General features: G+C 43.4%; 1 protein-coding gene across 6 annotated transcripts in view; it reads right to left on the bottom strand.

Moving 5' to 3' along the window:
- The window catches only part of LOC109475477 (poly [ADP-ribose] polymerase 14-like), a 21,333-nt gene extending 7,592 nt beyond the window's left edge, over positions 1–13,741 (bottom strand). For 2 of the 6 annotated variants that reach the window (XM_019776095.1, XM_019776097.1), the window contains exons 1-12: positions 11,185–11,427; positions 8,234–8,397; positions 7,804–7,963; positions 7,144–7,317; positions 6,269–6,532; positions 5,454–5,690; positions 3,417–5,210; positions 3,114–3,289; positions 2,190–2,660; positions 1,730–1,969; positions 1,346–1,567; positions 878–1,013 (exon numbers count right to left, since the gene is read on the bottom strand). In XM_019776095.1, coding sequence (XP_019631654.1) covers positions 878–1,013; positions 1,346–1,567; positions 1,730–1,969; positions 2,190–2,660; positions 3,114–3,289; positions 3,417–5,210; positions 5,454–5,690; positions 6,269–6,532; positions 7,144–7,317; positions 7,804–7,963; positions 8,234–8,397; positions 11,185–11,206 — 4,060 coding nt within the window. In that variant the 5' untranslated portion in view covers positions 11,207–11,427. Of the gene's footprint in view, positions 1–103; positions 170–272; positions 426–877; positions 1,014–1,345; positions 1,568–1,729; positions 1,970–2,189; positions 2,661–3,113; positions 3,290–3,416; positions 5,211–5,453; positions 5,691–6,268; positions 6,533–7,143; positions 7,318–7,803; positions 7,964–8,233; positions 8,398–11,184; positions 11,428–11,836; positions 11,967–13,421 lie in introns of those variants that run through there. The other 4 variants (XM_019776096.1, XM_019776098.1, XM_019776099.1 and 1 more) reach the window with 4 other exon arrangements.
- Positions 13,742–15,892: the final 2,151 nt, after the last annotated feature.

The following is a 15,892-nucleotide window of genomic DNA, read 5'->3' as shown; positions in this document are numbered from 1 at the left end:
GGTACTTTAAGTTTTTATGTAATTTTCTGTCTGACACAGAAAATATTAGATCCTTAGATAAGATACTAGTACTTAACCACAAAAAAGGCTTGTGACAACTCACCCAGTTGGCGACACTCAGCCAATACAGCCTGGCCACCAGCATTGAGAATTGCTCTTGGCACAGAACCTAGAACACAAGGAAACTCAAAGATGTTAGTAGATGCTATAAGGAATTCAAAGTGTCAGCATCTAATGCAAGTCATCAAGCAGTCACATAAATGATTCCTTACCCATGGTGAAATCCAGTTTTGCATTGGTGGGGTTCACAATGGCATCTGTCCTGTCTTTGGCGATGTTCCCATGCTGGACATGGAGACAAACATGTCCGATCTGAACCTCGTCTGTCATCGGTTGTGGACTGGACGAACCGCTGGACACACCTGCTGTAACCAGAAAGAATCGGTGAGGCTTTTAATGAGTCTTCAATACAAATCTGCATTGCTGTCATTGGTATCACATTTTGCCATCACATGCTTGTAGCTAAATTTCTGTTGTTAGTGTTATTGTTTAGGTTAGGGTTAGGGTTGAGGTTAGGGTCAGAGTTGGGAATAGGTGTCCCCTTGATCCAGCAAACTTTCTAGACAGAAAACGTTTATCAATGATTTGTGAAACTTTTCAGATGAGATAATGATCACAATTTATCAAGATATAGACCACGATTCTTAACAGTGTCAGATAACAAGCAACATGTACAGTCATGTAACGTTATATCTGAAAAATGTGTGTTGCACACACATATCAACAACTGCAGCCGACAACTATTGTTATCATTTGCATTGTAATAACTACATTCTGCATTGAACGCAGCCCCAAAAGACTGACAATGTTGTACTACCTTCCTCTGGGTGCAGTTTGTGTGGAACGCTGGAGAATGGTTTGGGTGATGCTGACAGGTCCCTGTCGGGGGTGAGGGAACCTTCTGAGCCTGACTGTAGGGTGCCACCCTGACGCTCCAGCTCTGTCTCGAAGGCCTGCAGAAAAATGGTACATCGCTCAGGCTTCATACAGACAACCACTCAGTTATTGTTATCACCAAGATTTTGTACATTGCATCAAGAAGAATCATAATGTGCTTGAATAAGTAGTACCAACAGGACACAAATAGCTATAGGCAGTTCAAACTGGCAAACAAGAAAAAAAATTTTGCCCCAAAAAAAGTTACTGAAGCAACTGGATATGATTTTGGAAATGGTCAAATGAGAGTAAATTTGCCTTCTTTTTTTCTATAAAAGCAAGAGAAGGAAACATGCAATTATTGAAAAAGAAAACACTTTTGAAAATGATTGACATGTGGTTCCTTTACCTGGACTGTAGCATGGTCCATGCTGTACACCACAAAACGAATGTCTTTGACCCCAGAGTCAAGGTTTTCCTTGCTGAATTCCAGAACCTCTGCAAACATGACCTTTGCCACCAGGTCACGAGGGAAGTCCAAGGAGCCGGTCCCAATGGCTGGAAAGGCAATGGACTCCATCTTGGACTTCTCTGCTTCTTCAAGACACCTCCAGAGGATAGTTTTCAAATCCTGGATATATGGAAAGTAAATGTATGTTGGAAGTGTCTGATTGTCACAACGTCTTTTGAAAGAGAGTTTCACAACTTAACAGTTCATTCATCAGTCTTGTGATCTTGAAGTGTGTTTCACCTGAAGCAAAATAGGCTGCAATTAAAGTATGGTTGAACATACCTCAATTCCACCCCCCGTGAGTCGATCATAGCGTGTGCATACAGCATGGTAGACCTGTTTGCAGGGTAGCTTTGCCGGGTCGGTGATGATGACTTCTCCTGTGGGCACGTCCCCTGTATGGGTGTTTGCTCGGTAACACAGAGACTGCAGCTGGGGACCAGCAACCTTCAGGACACTTTTAGACACCGAGCCTGAATTCAGATTCAGACCAGGCTGTGTTGTGTTGACGATTACGTTAACCTGGAAAACAAAAGAGTGGTGATGATAATCTATGGCAACTTTCCAAGCCACCTTTATGTTTTGGGAGCTCTCCTCTCTATATATTTTATTTCTTCCAGTCTCTATATCAAACATTTTATGCAATACAAAATGTTATTCACAAAATATCAAAGAAACATCATTCTGTATTTAGACAATAGTGTTAAAACTGATCATTCAGTCTAGAGTGTCTTTGAGTTACCATTTGCTTAGCGATGCTCCCTTTAACCAGTGTAATCTTCAGGCCCTGAGGAGTTGTCAGGGCACCTGCTGTCACATCTGGCAAGTCGAGATCTTCTTCCACAATCTGCTTCTTCTTCCTTGTAGCTGTCTTTGGGGGTCCTGATGACTTCTTTGGCTCCTCCTGTTTGGCTGTTGCTGCTTTCTTTGTGGTGGGAATCATCTCCACTCTGTCGCCGAACGTGGCGACCAACGACTTATGAAACGCTGCTACTTCTAAGGAGTTGATACTGATGAACTTGATCTCCTTGATGCTCGTGTCGCTGTTCTGAAGACAGAACTCGACGGCTGCGTCTGTTACGCCCCTGGCGCTGATTTCTGTCGGGAAGCCGAAAGACCCAGCTCCGATGGGCGGTAAGGCAACGACTTGTGGTCTCAGCTCTTCTGACAGCTCCAGTGCATGGAGAACCAGTTCAAATAGCTGGGTCTCCTCCTAGTTAAGAATTAATTCATGGAAAGATAGGATCAAAACCAGATCTTGAAGAGAAACCACAAGCACAACTGTAATAAATTGGAGATTTCAGACTTCCAGCAAGTATGCAATCCCTGGCTTCCTGAATTCTGCCCTGTTGACCTATAGTTCCTGCATCCTCCTGACCAGATTCTGAGACCTTTGACCTCCTGTCAATCGTTTCCTACCCATGTTCTGTCAACCTACTCCTTCTGGACAGATACACAAACACACAGCTCAGCCTCTCAAAACAATACTTTTGTACCCAGAAGTAACTAGTGCAGGCTACCAGGACGTGTGACAGGCTGAATAAAAGTTCTAAACGGGAACTATGCGGCTCCAGATGTCTTACTGAGGGACGACTGCGTGTGCAAGATGTCGGTAGCTTGAGGAATGAATCCCCTCTACTATATAGTGCAGGCTAACAGGACTTACCGATGTGGCATCCTCTGTAGTGACCTTGTCCATGGAATGAGGCCAGCATGGCACCACAGCATGCAGTATGTGTTTACAGGGGAGGTTCCCAGGGGACGTCTCCACAACCTGTCCTTCTGACAAAGCTCCGTTACTTCTGATGTATTCCCTGCACTCATGCTGGATGCGATCACCACCTAAGTTTACATTCAACATGATTAATACACAGATCGCTAATGTAACAGGTTCTGAAATACCTGACTGTCTGACAGATAAAAGCATCATGTTGTGAAAAAAATTGATATCATATTTATTTAGTAATACCTAGAATTCTAATGGCTTCCCCAAGGGCTCCAGGCAGCTCCAGTTTTGCACTGGCTGGTGTGATCATGACATTGACAGGGTGCCTTGTGATATCTCCCTTGCAGATGACAAGCCTTGTACCATTGTCCATGATAATGTGGGAAATCTCTTCTACCGGCATCTGCAATTCTGGAACTGAACTTGTGAGTCCTCTCCTTGCATCATTAGGTATGGGGGAATCCCTACTTGACAGTGAATCAACATTGCTCTTTGACAATGCCTCATCCAAGGGTGTTATCACATCAATTTTGCAGTGATGCAGATGTTCAACGACAGACAAGAACTCCCTTCCTCCTCCTTCAGTGAAGTATGCAGGCATGCCCGGCTTCTCCACTGGGAGCTGGCGACTTAAGATGCCCTCTCCTAACTCCTTGAGCTTCTCCACTGCTTTTGTCACCCCTTCTTCTGTACCTTCGATGCAGAACCCACTGTCAATTCCCCTTGTTTCTCTGGAAATGTTCACAGACATCTGCTTCAGATCTCTCTCAATGTCTCGCAGTTCACTGACGCAGTTTTCTTTCAGAAACCGTGCACGTCCGTTTTCCATTGTGAGGAAAGTGTCCACTACTGTATTTGTCTGCAAAAAGGATTCGACCTGACCTACAACTTCAGGAAGAAACTCGACAGCTCCCACCAGTCTCAACGTCACCAGCCCACCTTGGTCGTCTTCTTGAATCCTGACCACCATGTTGTCTTGGACACCCTTAACAAACTCTTGCCATGCCGCTGTACCTAATGCACTCTTACTGGGCTCATCAACTGGGATGTTGTGTTCAACAACTGTGTTCTGTAGAACTTCTACTGCCCTCTTAGCATCAGTCTCAGACACTCCGGACACAATCACCTCATTGTTCTCGACAGCATAGACTGCTGTCAAGCCATCCTTTCCGATGCAGTTGTGCAGAAACTGTGAAGCGTTCGCATCTTGTAGAAACTGTTGGACATTCTGCGAGGGCTTGTAGGAATGTTGAACAAGATTTTCAAGCTTTTCGTACATTTGTACTTTGACAATGTCAATGTCATGGACGAATCCCTTCAATGTGATCTCATTGCTGTTTGCATCCACTGCTACTTTCAAAGAGGGAAAAGAGTCTCTCAGTAACTGGAAGAAATTCCCCATGACCATGATCTTTATCCTTTCCGGAGTCATCGCCAGTTTCTCTGTCACGACGCGCCTCCCATTCTTTGTGTCTTCCTCCACCTGTCTGACCACCTCTGTGATTTTACGTTCCACATCCAGCACGTCCTTGGACAGTCCAGAGATGAGCAAAGCATGGTTGGTTGGATCATCCTCAATTACAACCTTGTCTGAGGGAGGGAGTAGAAGGTTGCCCACTCGTGATGTCACAGACTTCCACAGACTCCCCTGGACAAGAACCTTGCGAAACTCAAATGCTGAAAGGAACGTTTTCAAAGCTGTGTGGACTTTGGAGTCCCAGTCCCGTGTGACAGATGTGGCGGACTGGGTCTCTTCCGAGGCTGTACAGATGATTTTCGTGAGTGCTAGGTTCCCTTCCACCGGCCACTGCAGCCGTGCCTGCTCCTTCTCCAAGCTTTCGTTCAGGCAGTCTTGGTGTTGTTGGTTGGTCATGACGAATCTCATCACGTGATCATCTACAGGGCAGGTTACTGGTTTAGGAATGGACAAGGTAACAGCCTTAACCTTTGTTGCTCTGCCAAGATGTGGGAAGTACCGATCTACATTCAACTGCATGCCGTCCAATGTGTGGGCCTGGCTGACTACTGCTTCCACAACTGCAAAGCAAACAGATAGATGCATCAACATTCAAACATGACAGAAAAGCCAAAATCATTGCCAAAATCATGATCCAACTTAGTGGTTATTTAGAAAAAAAATCATCAAATTCAGTAATTGTGCTTATGGTCAGGTGATTGAAGAAGAAAACGTTATCCCAGTGGCTAACAATATACTTTTATTGAAGTGTTGTCCACCAAGCATATTAGAATTATTTAAAGGAGCTTTACACAGAAACTAACCACAATGGTCTTCAAAATGGATGATTGCTGAATTGTCCACAGGAAGAAGGTCCACTGCAAGAACATATCCTCCGCCACTTCGCCGTTTGTTCTCAAAGTGAAGCGTCAGTGCATCAGTGGACACGTCTGCAGGCAGGTTGGAAACTTTGATGCTGTCTGCAACATGCAGCCTCTCAGCCCTGACGTCTGCACCATCCAACTGCCGCTGGCTGCATCTCCCAACAAAACGGTCAAGTTCTGCAGAACACATTCACATAGGGCTGAATTTGTCGTTTACTCCAGTCTGTTTTATTACAAAATAGCTACGTGATCATGGTGTGCACTAAAAGGTAATGATGATCACTCAGTAGATATGCTGTCCTGATTTTCAGCCAACTGAAAACCAACATTTTAATTATAACCTGCATGTGCTCTGCCAAGAAAACATGTAAGTCAGAGGAAGGTCAAACCAAATATCTTTCTCTTGTATTTTGACTGGTGCACTACACATTGTACATTTTAGATCTCTTTAGAAGTTTGATGTTAGAAGAAGTTAGAATATAATCTAAAAGGAACCCATAAGTAACCTCCATTACCATTTTACTTTGCTCTGTTACATTTATCAGCCACTTTCAAAAGCACTCAGTATGTCTGAGAGATCTCTATTGCAGTGCCTGCCAGGTATGTAGTGCCTGCCAGGTATGCACTGAGTTTAGATATACATGAGTGCATTATAGTGGGGGACGTTTTAATAGAGACATGTTTTGAATGATGCATTTTTCTAGGGTGGTGGATATATGTGACCTGGCAGAATTATGCTAGTAGATGTTACAAACCGATGTGTTCGAAGAAAGTGACCAGCACCACGCCGGATTCTTCAGCGTACAGGAACATGATGTCCTCCTCTGCGCCGCTCCGGTTCTCCACGTACAGACGGAGGGTCTCCTCAGTTGTGGTGTCCTTCACCCCACGCAGCAGGACACGGTTCGTGTCCAGCGGGAGGTTGCGATGTTTCCCTTTCTGCTTCAGACTCACGGACTTGACCGTCAGCACAAATTCGTCCAGCACATGAGGACCACGAGCGATTACACTGTTCACAACTGTTGAGAGATGATATGAAACTTAACCTTTCCTAATCAAGCATCATGTAATATTTTGTGACTCTAACGGATGCACAGTTAAAGAATGTAATTTATGTAGTTCTCTGATCAACATTACAATACATTTAATGAAGGATGCTAACAAGTTGTTTTTACAGAATAAATTTCATATGAAGAATTCAGTCAAGCAATGGTACAGACAAATGCATGCATTGTCGTGTGTTTAGTCAAGCATTCATGTGTTACGAAAGTCAACAGCCTGGAAGAAGAGTTTCTAATTGGTTTTAACTGTTGTTTGATCTTTCCCAATCATTGAAATTAAAGTTTCTACCTCATAATGAAGTGTTACGGAGTAATTTTTTACTACCTTGATAACGTGACATGAAGTAATCTTAAGTTGTCACATCAAAGTTGTTTTTACAGTTACATTAATTTGAAGTGGCAGGGTGTGTATTAGCCCTAGGGGTTTTGAGCACTGCTTAATTCTGGTTCACACGACAAGTCAAATTTAGCAAGATCTAAGATAAGATGACACCAGCCTTAAGGAAGATCTTATTATTGCCCCATCGTACTAATCATACTTTGACAAATAGTTTTCAATAAAAACCTACCTCCTTCATTTTCAAAAGCGATGAGTGCAGTGTCCCCTTTCCTTTCAAACTTGAGAATCTCCCCTCCCCCTGACCTTCTTTTGTTCTCAAAGTACAGCTGCAGTGTGTCATCAGATGTTTTGGGGCTGATGTTGTCGACCTCTATGATACCTTGGACCTCCTCGTCAGTCTCGTCTGAAGACAAAGATATCGATGTTGCTGACATTAAGTACATGAATTAGATGGTTACAGTGCATGGTACATGTACTTAATTTGAGATAATTGTAAACCAAATCAAGATAATGAATTACTTATTACTGTAAAATAATGTTGAAATAGTCATGGTGGTTTTATTTTTGCAGTGACGGCTTGCTATAAAATCATGACACTGCAAACGTGTTCTTTATTTCTGCTTTACTACAAAATTGTTTAAACTGTGAACAAACACACACAAAAAAAACATTTCCCCTTCTAACATATTAAGTCTCAGCTAAAATTAATAAACCCACAGTATCATCATTAGAGCATTTTCCAAAGCACTTATCTTCAGTAAAGCAAATGATCAACTTGCAAAGGAAAGTCACACGCACAAAGCAAAGTCACATATTCGTCAAGTATTCAACATATCAAAGTTTCCCTGCTTACTACAAAACACCAACTGTTACACCAGTCAATACGTACCACTGGAACTTCCCCCAGGCACAAAGGAAGGCATGGTGGAAGATGCTTTATTTTCTCTTTCTCCGTTAACTTCTGGGTGGTTGCTGGCCAGACATTTAGAAGATGTTCTGGGGTAGGAAGTTCCAGCTCCAGGTGATTTTGAATCACTGGTGTTCACGGTCTGTAAATTATGCAAGACTTAGTAAATCTGTAAAAAGGAATTATTGGATTTATTGAACTAACATGATGTACACAGCAGTGAAATCATTTTCATAATGGCATAATGTTAGATGTTTAGATCATTGTTACAATCTAAAGAATTAGATCCTTTGATTCTATATGAGGCCATATGCATGCTAAATTAATGTCTTCAGCATATGTAGCCCTAGCTTCAATGTATTCATTCTATTCAGGTTTGTCATTACATGGTTTTGATACTGGAAAATCTGACCTTTTCTCCATTTCTTTCAGTTCCTGCTTTGGAATTTGATGAGAGAAGGGATTGGTTCATGATAGGCTGTTCCAACGGTGTTACAGTCAGGGTCGTACACACCACTGCCTTCTTCTTGTCCAGGTACACCCTGTGCTTTCTCCTACTCAGAACATTGGCTGCAGCTAATAACACAGAGGGGAGAGAGGGAAATGTGAAGCCCACCACAGGACCAACCTTGTAATCAGTGTGACACCCCAAATGAATGTTTTGTTACCAGATCACTTTGTAAGGGATCTATTTTACGAGCAAACTAGATGTTATGAATAGGTGGCATTGAAGTGTGAAAGGTGGGAACTCAGATTTACTCAACTGTATGAGGTTTCTGACTCTCTCTTATTTAGCCTTGCTTTGAAATGTTAAACCTAATCATCTTCATCCCATATTCTTTGTAAAAAGGAGGACAGATAATACCTGCCTTTTATTCATCTGTTATTTTTATAGTGCCTGGCTGGTTTGCCAACAAAAACCTCCCACACCTGACTTAAGTACACCCTGGGGCTCATGATTTATTCAAGATAAGAAAATGTTTCAGTTTTAAATGACAGACCTTGTATGTTCTACCAAGTAGAGGGATTGGGGTTGAATTTCTAATCCGTGTGTTCTACCGTAACCTTTCACAACCTGACATTGGTATGTTTATCTGGAGGTGACCTTTGGACAGGCTGTAGGGCCGCAAATATTTCCTGAATGTTTACGGGGATCTACGCCTGAATAGAGAAGGTGACTGAACTAATTCCTCATGCTCAAGTACTTAAGATATGGCTGAGTTGACCTCATAAAACTCAAGTGACAAGATGTGAAATGTACACAAATACAGATCCACAGAAGCTGAATGTATCCACATTAACAGGTGGTCTGACAGACTGAAATAAAATTTTACACACCTAAAATACAAACAACAATGTCTTGATAAACATGCATTACTGTAAATGCATTTACCTTTGCAGTGGTTTTATTTCATGGTAGAAGGGAACAGGAGGTTTTTGAGCTGTTTTTAGTTCGTGGTTGAAACAATTCTATAGTGCAATAGAACTATAAAACACATATTCGCAGTGTTATGACTTTGTGGTAAGAGGTCACTGCCAAAACAAAAACAGAGTGATAATTTCTGCGTTTACAGTACTATCAATTGAAGAGCTACAAGGACTTTGCAATGTCCATGAAGGATTTTTGTGGTGTGAAAGTTACCCGAGTAAATGATTGACAACCATTACTCCATGTGAATACAAAAACAGGTAATTACATGTTTGCTACAACAGTTAAGGTAGTCATAAAGACTAGAGACATTAAAATAAGAATCACTGATGCCTACCTTTAGTTCATAGTATTTGTCCTACTGGGGTAGACATAATCTTACAGAGAGAATTGGGAGCCTGAGAAAAACACCTGGATAGGAGGCCTTCTCTCTGTTTAACATAAAGACCACAATAGTCACAGGTAAGCCTGGGGGTACGTCTGGCCAGGTTGGATCGCTTGTTGTCTGCACGTTATTATGTGCTTTGGTTACATTATGCGGGTAGTATGTGTTGTCTACAAGATACCTGAAACCAGCAATGTGGTCCACACTGACAGATAGTTGGCATTTTTCTTTTAAATAAAGGAGGGACGAGACCGGAAGGGAGGAGGTGGACAGAAGTTTGAATCACCTGACGTGAATGCAGTTAGACAGACATCACGGACAAAGGAACACACCTTCGCCTAGATGACTCATGATCATCTGTGGCACAAACAATTTTGTGTAATCAACTATATATAAACATGGCAATCTTAAATATATCACCGGAACACCAGTGTTTAGCAAGAGAGGTACAGATTTTATGTGAATCGTCTAGAGCTTTCCTTAAGATGCCTGAATAGCTTCCTGGAAGAAATTTGTGCTGTGTTCACCACTGGTCAGTCTTTCAGTATGCACTCCACACCACCCTGGATGGTCACAAACAAGTTGCCAAGGGCAAAGCTGACATTGAATTCAAAGTAGTGATGTTGTTTCCAGTTGTACAGTAAACTGGTCTGACCCCAACAGCAGCCATAGGGCACTGGCTACACCAACAGAATGGATAAAATGCCCCTCCCCCTTAAGAAATGCTTGGCCATGTGTGTGTGTGTGTATAGAGTGTGTACAGTGTGTATGGAGTGCATAAACAGAATATGCTCATGACCACAGAAAACAAACTGACCTACACAAGTGAGTGTGTATATGATATGGGCTACATTATGTATTGTGCAGTACATTGAACTTGCCACTGCATACTCAGATAATTCTTCATAAATGTTAATATAACATGATGGTCTGTGTTGCTTCAAGCAGATATTGGGAGAGAAGATTATGTTTCTGACTGTTGTGTCTTTCAAACTGCAAGAAAAATGGGGCAACCAAGAAGAGTTCTATCCCAGCAATATTTACCTGTAGATCACTATCTATGTAGGTATTTCAAAGGGAACATTGCTGGCATACTTAGTAGCATTTGTATGTAATGTCTTATTGCCCATTTGTAAGTACGATATGCATTAACATCGCCGCTTTAGTTATCGCTGACTACATGTATAGCCAACGTTACGGGCAGTGGCCATTTCAAAATCACTATTATGTACATACAGACAATGAAACCACTTATTATCCTGTATAGATTGAGACACTGTGACCCTGTACAATGGGGAGGGGTAGGGCATGATGGGAAAGGTAAACACGTCACTTCTACTCCAAGTCTTTCTGTCTTCACACAATGGCTTCTTAATGGAAACCGCCAAAAACAAAGGTCGTCTGAATATCGATGTCCTTATTAATTCAGCTACGTTAATCTAGAAAATACCAAGGCTGGGCCCTGACAGTGTAGAGTCGTTTGATCTCCGCCTACAAGTTATAATTATTATGAAGAACACACAAAGGTTTTACACTCCGACAAGCTTACCTCCCAACAGTTGACTAAACATCGGCTATGGCAAGTATCATCCCCACCCTGAAGGTGTAAACAACCGACCACAGTGCACTCGTGTCGTCAGAACAGGGGAAACGTGCGCTCTGGGCGACAGAAAACAGACTGCTGAGTCGTCGCTGAGTTTTCACCAACAGCCATGCAAACAAACTCGAAGTGACATGCTAATAAGGGCAGAGTGACCAGACTGGGCTGTCAACTTGTGCCGGGCCCGGCGGTACCGGTGTCGATATGAATACTAACACGACTAGCTGTAGGCAGAATTAACGTCTAACTGACAGAAGGTGATAAGGGACATTGTCCAGACAATGTTTCTACCGGGATAAGGTCGACTGCCCTCCTTTATATGAAAAACAGTTTACATTACTACTCTGGAACACGAGCAAAGGGAGATTTAATAGTCTCACACATCCCACTCCCAGTGTAAATCATAAGGAGCTTCAAAACCACAATCTAATTTTGACCACTTTGCTTAACACAAGAAAATAACTGTAGTCGTAATTTTTCGGTCCCAAAGACCGTCTCTCACTCTCTGGAAAACTTTGAGTTGAAAACTACCCAGTTTCTAAACTAGGTCACCCCCTGGGAAGCGCTAAGCCAATGTTGTTTCATAGGGGCGGGCAACTACCTGTGAATCCGTAAATAAACAACACACATGGGCCTGCTCACGATGTAGGTCAGAGTTCGTGCCACGGAATGCTATATCATAATGTAGAGTCCAGACAGCAAAAGTCAACTTGGTAAGGCACAGTCGGCTTGTCAGCAGTTTCCAGGTCTGCCGTAGCAGTCTTATTTTTTATCATCGGTGCCAGGATGAATTCTGTGCGCGAAAACGTCTTGAAGGGTCAGCGCACTCCAAATCTGAAACGGTGACCAGAGCCAGATATTCCGTCACGCACTTCCACCGATTTGGCGGTCTTGGCAGACCTTGAAAGGAATGATCTCATGGCTATGAAATCGACATGCATGCAAGACTGGTAACGTCAGCCTTACACCACCGACTCCTTGTCATTCCATTGTGACTGATTGTCCTTGCGTGGCCCCTTGTCAAAAACACCTAAACACTCTGAACAAAAAGCAGGGGATTATCATAATAACCGTTGGCTTTAGGGATTCCCCCAGTCATCTGATATAATATAGCCAGCCTAGGTGGGCTGTACCGCTTCTTCATCTACACAAAAACGAGAGAAGGACCGTTTTTATGCCGCACGTAGCGTGTTTTGCGCATGGCCACCATCGTATTGACAATGGACAGTGCGTGCAACAATGGCAAAGGTGTAGATACAGTTCATCATAAAATACACTGACTCCACAATCCGGTACTGTTGTTGTCTCTACTTGGCTGGTATTCAGATTCTTGTCAATCCGAATGGTACACTATTCGTAGAATCCAGGATGGGAGGGGAACAACGAGGTGGGACGGGGCGGGGCAAAACAAATTGAAGGGAAGCACAGACAATGACTAAGAGCCTTGTCAATGCCACGCGTGTAATGAGGCAGTCTGTGTTTTTGATAAACAAGAAGGCATTTCACATGCACTGTGGAAATGTGTTTAAAATTGTGTCAAGGCTTTGCTCCATACCTTTCGGTAAAATAAACGTGCATGTGCATGTTACGTCACCCGTCGTCCACGGTACCCGATTACTCGAGTGAGAGAAATATACCGTGCGGCGTGCGTCGCTGTGGTATGGTATGGCCAAGGACATTTTATAGGACCTTGGCCTGGCAACGACTGTATATTTCTGAACCAGTGAAAGACGAGGAAGGACATCTGGTCAGAAAGACAGTCAGAGAATCAACCACCTGTTTGATCAGACTGTAAACAGCCAGGCCCGACGCAATTGTTTCCTCTCGATGTTTATCTATCACCTAGGATTCTTAAAGGTATACTCATCGTCTCGCCTACGTACAGTACAGGTCATCGTTGTGACTTCATACGTAGGTCCACGTCTGGCAAGATGGAACTGACGTTAACGTGAAACTGCGTCAACTCCGTTAATAGCAATGGTTGGTCGGAAAGTATCCAACCTTTAGCAGTATTAAAGTCTGGGGCACCGTTGGATGATATCAATACAGCCCCTGAACTGTATTTGCCAATTCGAAATTCTATCCTGGCTGTAACGCAATACAATCTCATTCCAAATCGTGCACAATGAAGACACTTCATTTACTACTACCGTGAGCTGAAAAGAAAAGACATGAGAAGAACTTACTGCCTGGTCCTTGAAGTGAACCAACAGTCTCCCCGCTTCTCGCTGGAGCTCTACACTCTTTACCGGCCCACCGCCAGACAAAGGTCGGTTCTCAAAGTAAGCTTTCAACGTGTCAGAGATAAAGCCCGGGTCCAGACCCGGCGGAATCCCATTGGCGACTATTATCCGGTCCTTCAGGACGTCCATCTCAGAAGGGGCGCGATTGGTGACCTAATACTTAAGGAACGCGGCGGGTAATCTCCGACAAAACTCGCGGGCTTCCATGCGTCCATTACCGCCGCCTAAGGTGTATCGAGCGTCGACTGTCTTGATTGGCCAATGACCCAGAAAGGTGAAAGTGCATGCGAGAAACCGCAGCGCGAGCGAACGTCCCTGGCTGTATAGTACGTATAGGCGTGGTGGGAATTCCAAATGTCGCGTTCTGTGTAAACAATGTACGGCACGGTTTATAATTGTTTCACCGTTCCACCCCCCGGGGTTGAGACGGTTTTAATACGGGTTAGGTGAAGTGATTTTCCGCAGGATTAGAAATCTTCCCCGCGCACCTGGGATCCTCGCCGCGCTGACGTACCCAGGTGGGGCCAACTGAAATGTACGGCCAAGGACATTATACAGTCTCTGGTACGGCCATAAATTCTACCGCGATCAATGGACCCAAGCGGTCATTAAACCAAGATTGATGGACGCCGTTTGAGCTGATGTTTACTGGGTTCAGCGTGAACTCTGACTCTTGGCAGATCACAACTAAGATACAGGCCGAGACAAATTAGTCAATCTAGTCAGACTTGCCGGAGGCTTGAATTGAAACAGTTTTATTTATTTGTCTATACATGTATGCATATATTTATTTGTACAACTAATTATGTATAGAACTCATACAGTGGTACCAAGGAGGTTTTACTATTGGTACCGTAAGGTACCACCGAGTTACATACCTCAGACATGGCCCTTTGTGTGTGCATGTATGATACACGGGCGGCCATGTCAAGACAATTGTATCATGATTAAATAATGTGTCCTGCACAGTTATCCTCACGTGGATGAGGCAATGACAAACGTTTGTAGGTGCAGAAGTCCACGAGGAGTGCAGTTTCTCACAGCCTGTTTCATGGAATAACTGACGTAAGGCGGGGACGGGTATAATTAACGTTCCGTCACTGGAGACACTAAAACGCTTCTGTCCTCTTCCTCAAGTTAAATGACGTTTTCACGGTACTTCCAAGTACCGTCCCTAGTAGATACTGCCACAATACGTATAATTATCCCCGAGTTAGTAGAAGGGAAATGACGGCTTTTCTGAGGTCAACCACATTAATTAGACACAGGCTAAGAAACTGATTGAAGCCAATGACGGATATCCGATATGCTACGACATGCGTGGTGAGGTAACCTTGTTTAAAACGCACGGTGATTACAATAATGCGGACCTTGTGAAATATTTAGGCAAGACTACCATTAGAGAACGATACTGTTCTCATTAGCCAAGGCGCGCATTTATATATAGGTGAAAATTACATGTCCCTAGGCCGGTTTAAATGTCATCATTTTACGCCTGATCGATGAAGAGGGCGGGACGTTAATAACGCCCCTGGGCAGCGTGCACGGGTCAGGGCCACAGTAGACATATAATCACTATTTATGTCACATATACGGCCGGAGACGTGCATATATTTTGCCGGTTTATGTGTGCTTCAAACACCCCCTTTCTACTAGAGGCTGCGACCACCGAGCTACCGCTGAGCAACTTTGACAGATACTCAGCGAATTTGATTAAGAACAACTTCTCATATAATTACATTTCGTGTGCTTCACTTAGTTGTCTTTCAAATCATACTTGTACATCTTGCATCATATATTCATATATGAAATAAAATCAATGGTCGCACAAATTCAATTTTTGACCAATGTATAGTCGATTGCCGTCTAGTGGAATGGGGCGTAGCGCATTGCGAAAATTTAAATCTGCAACCCATAACGGAAAAATGATTGGCCAGGGTCACAGTGGCGGAAAGGCTCGTGGCGATATGCATACATCATCACTCATTCATCTGTCACGTATGTCGGAATAATGTCAAGGATACGCCGAACCACGAGTCAGATCTCATGGAGACTGGAACCAGAACTTGGGCCATTCTTTACATGCTGGGCATGAAATGGGTAGACTGGAACAAAAGGAGCTCTGTCCTGGTCTACGTGCTGACCTGGACATTTTACTTACATATCAATGCCGGAAATTCGTTCATTCCTATGCACATATACGTATATATATGTCACAGGGGAGATTGGAATCCAGGGGAATCCGGAACTCCCCTAGGGGAGATTGGAATTCCGATCTCCCCTAGGGGAGATTGGAATCCCTATCTCCCCTAGGAGAATCCGGAACTCTCCTAGGGAAGATTAGAATTCCGATCTCCCCTAGGGAATTGGAATTGAAGTTTTTCTTCACAAACTGGGATCTGAATATCTGAATT

This window comes from Branchiostoma belcheri, unplaced genomic scaffold (assembly GCF_001625305.1).
Source record: "Branchiostoma belcheri isolate BF01 breed outbred unplaced genomic scaffold, Haploidv18h27 scaffold34, whole genome shotgun sequence".
NCBI lineage: Eukaryota > Metazoa > Chordata > Leptocardii > Amphioxiformes > Branchiostomatidae > Branchiostoma > Branchiostoma belcheri.
This window is presented reverse-complemented; position numbering and strand designations above follow the sequence as displayed.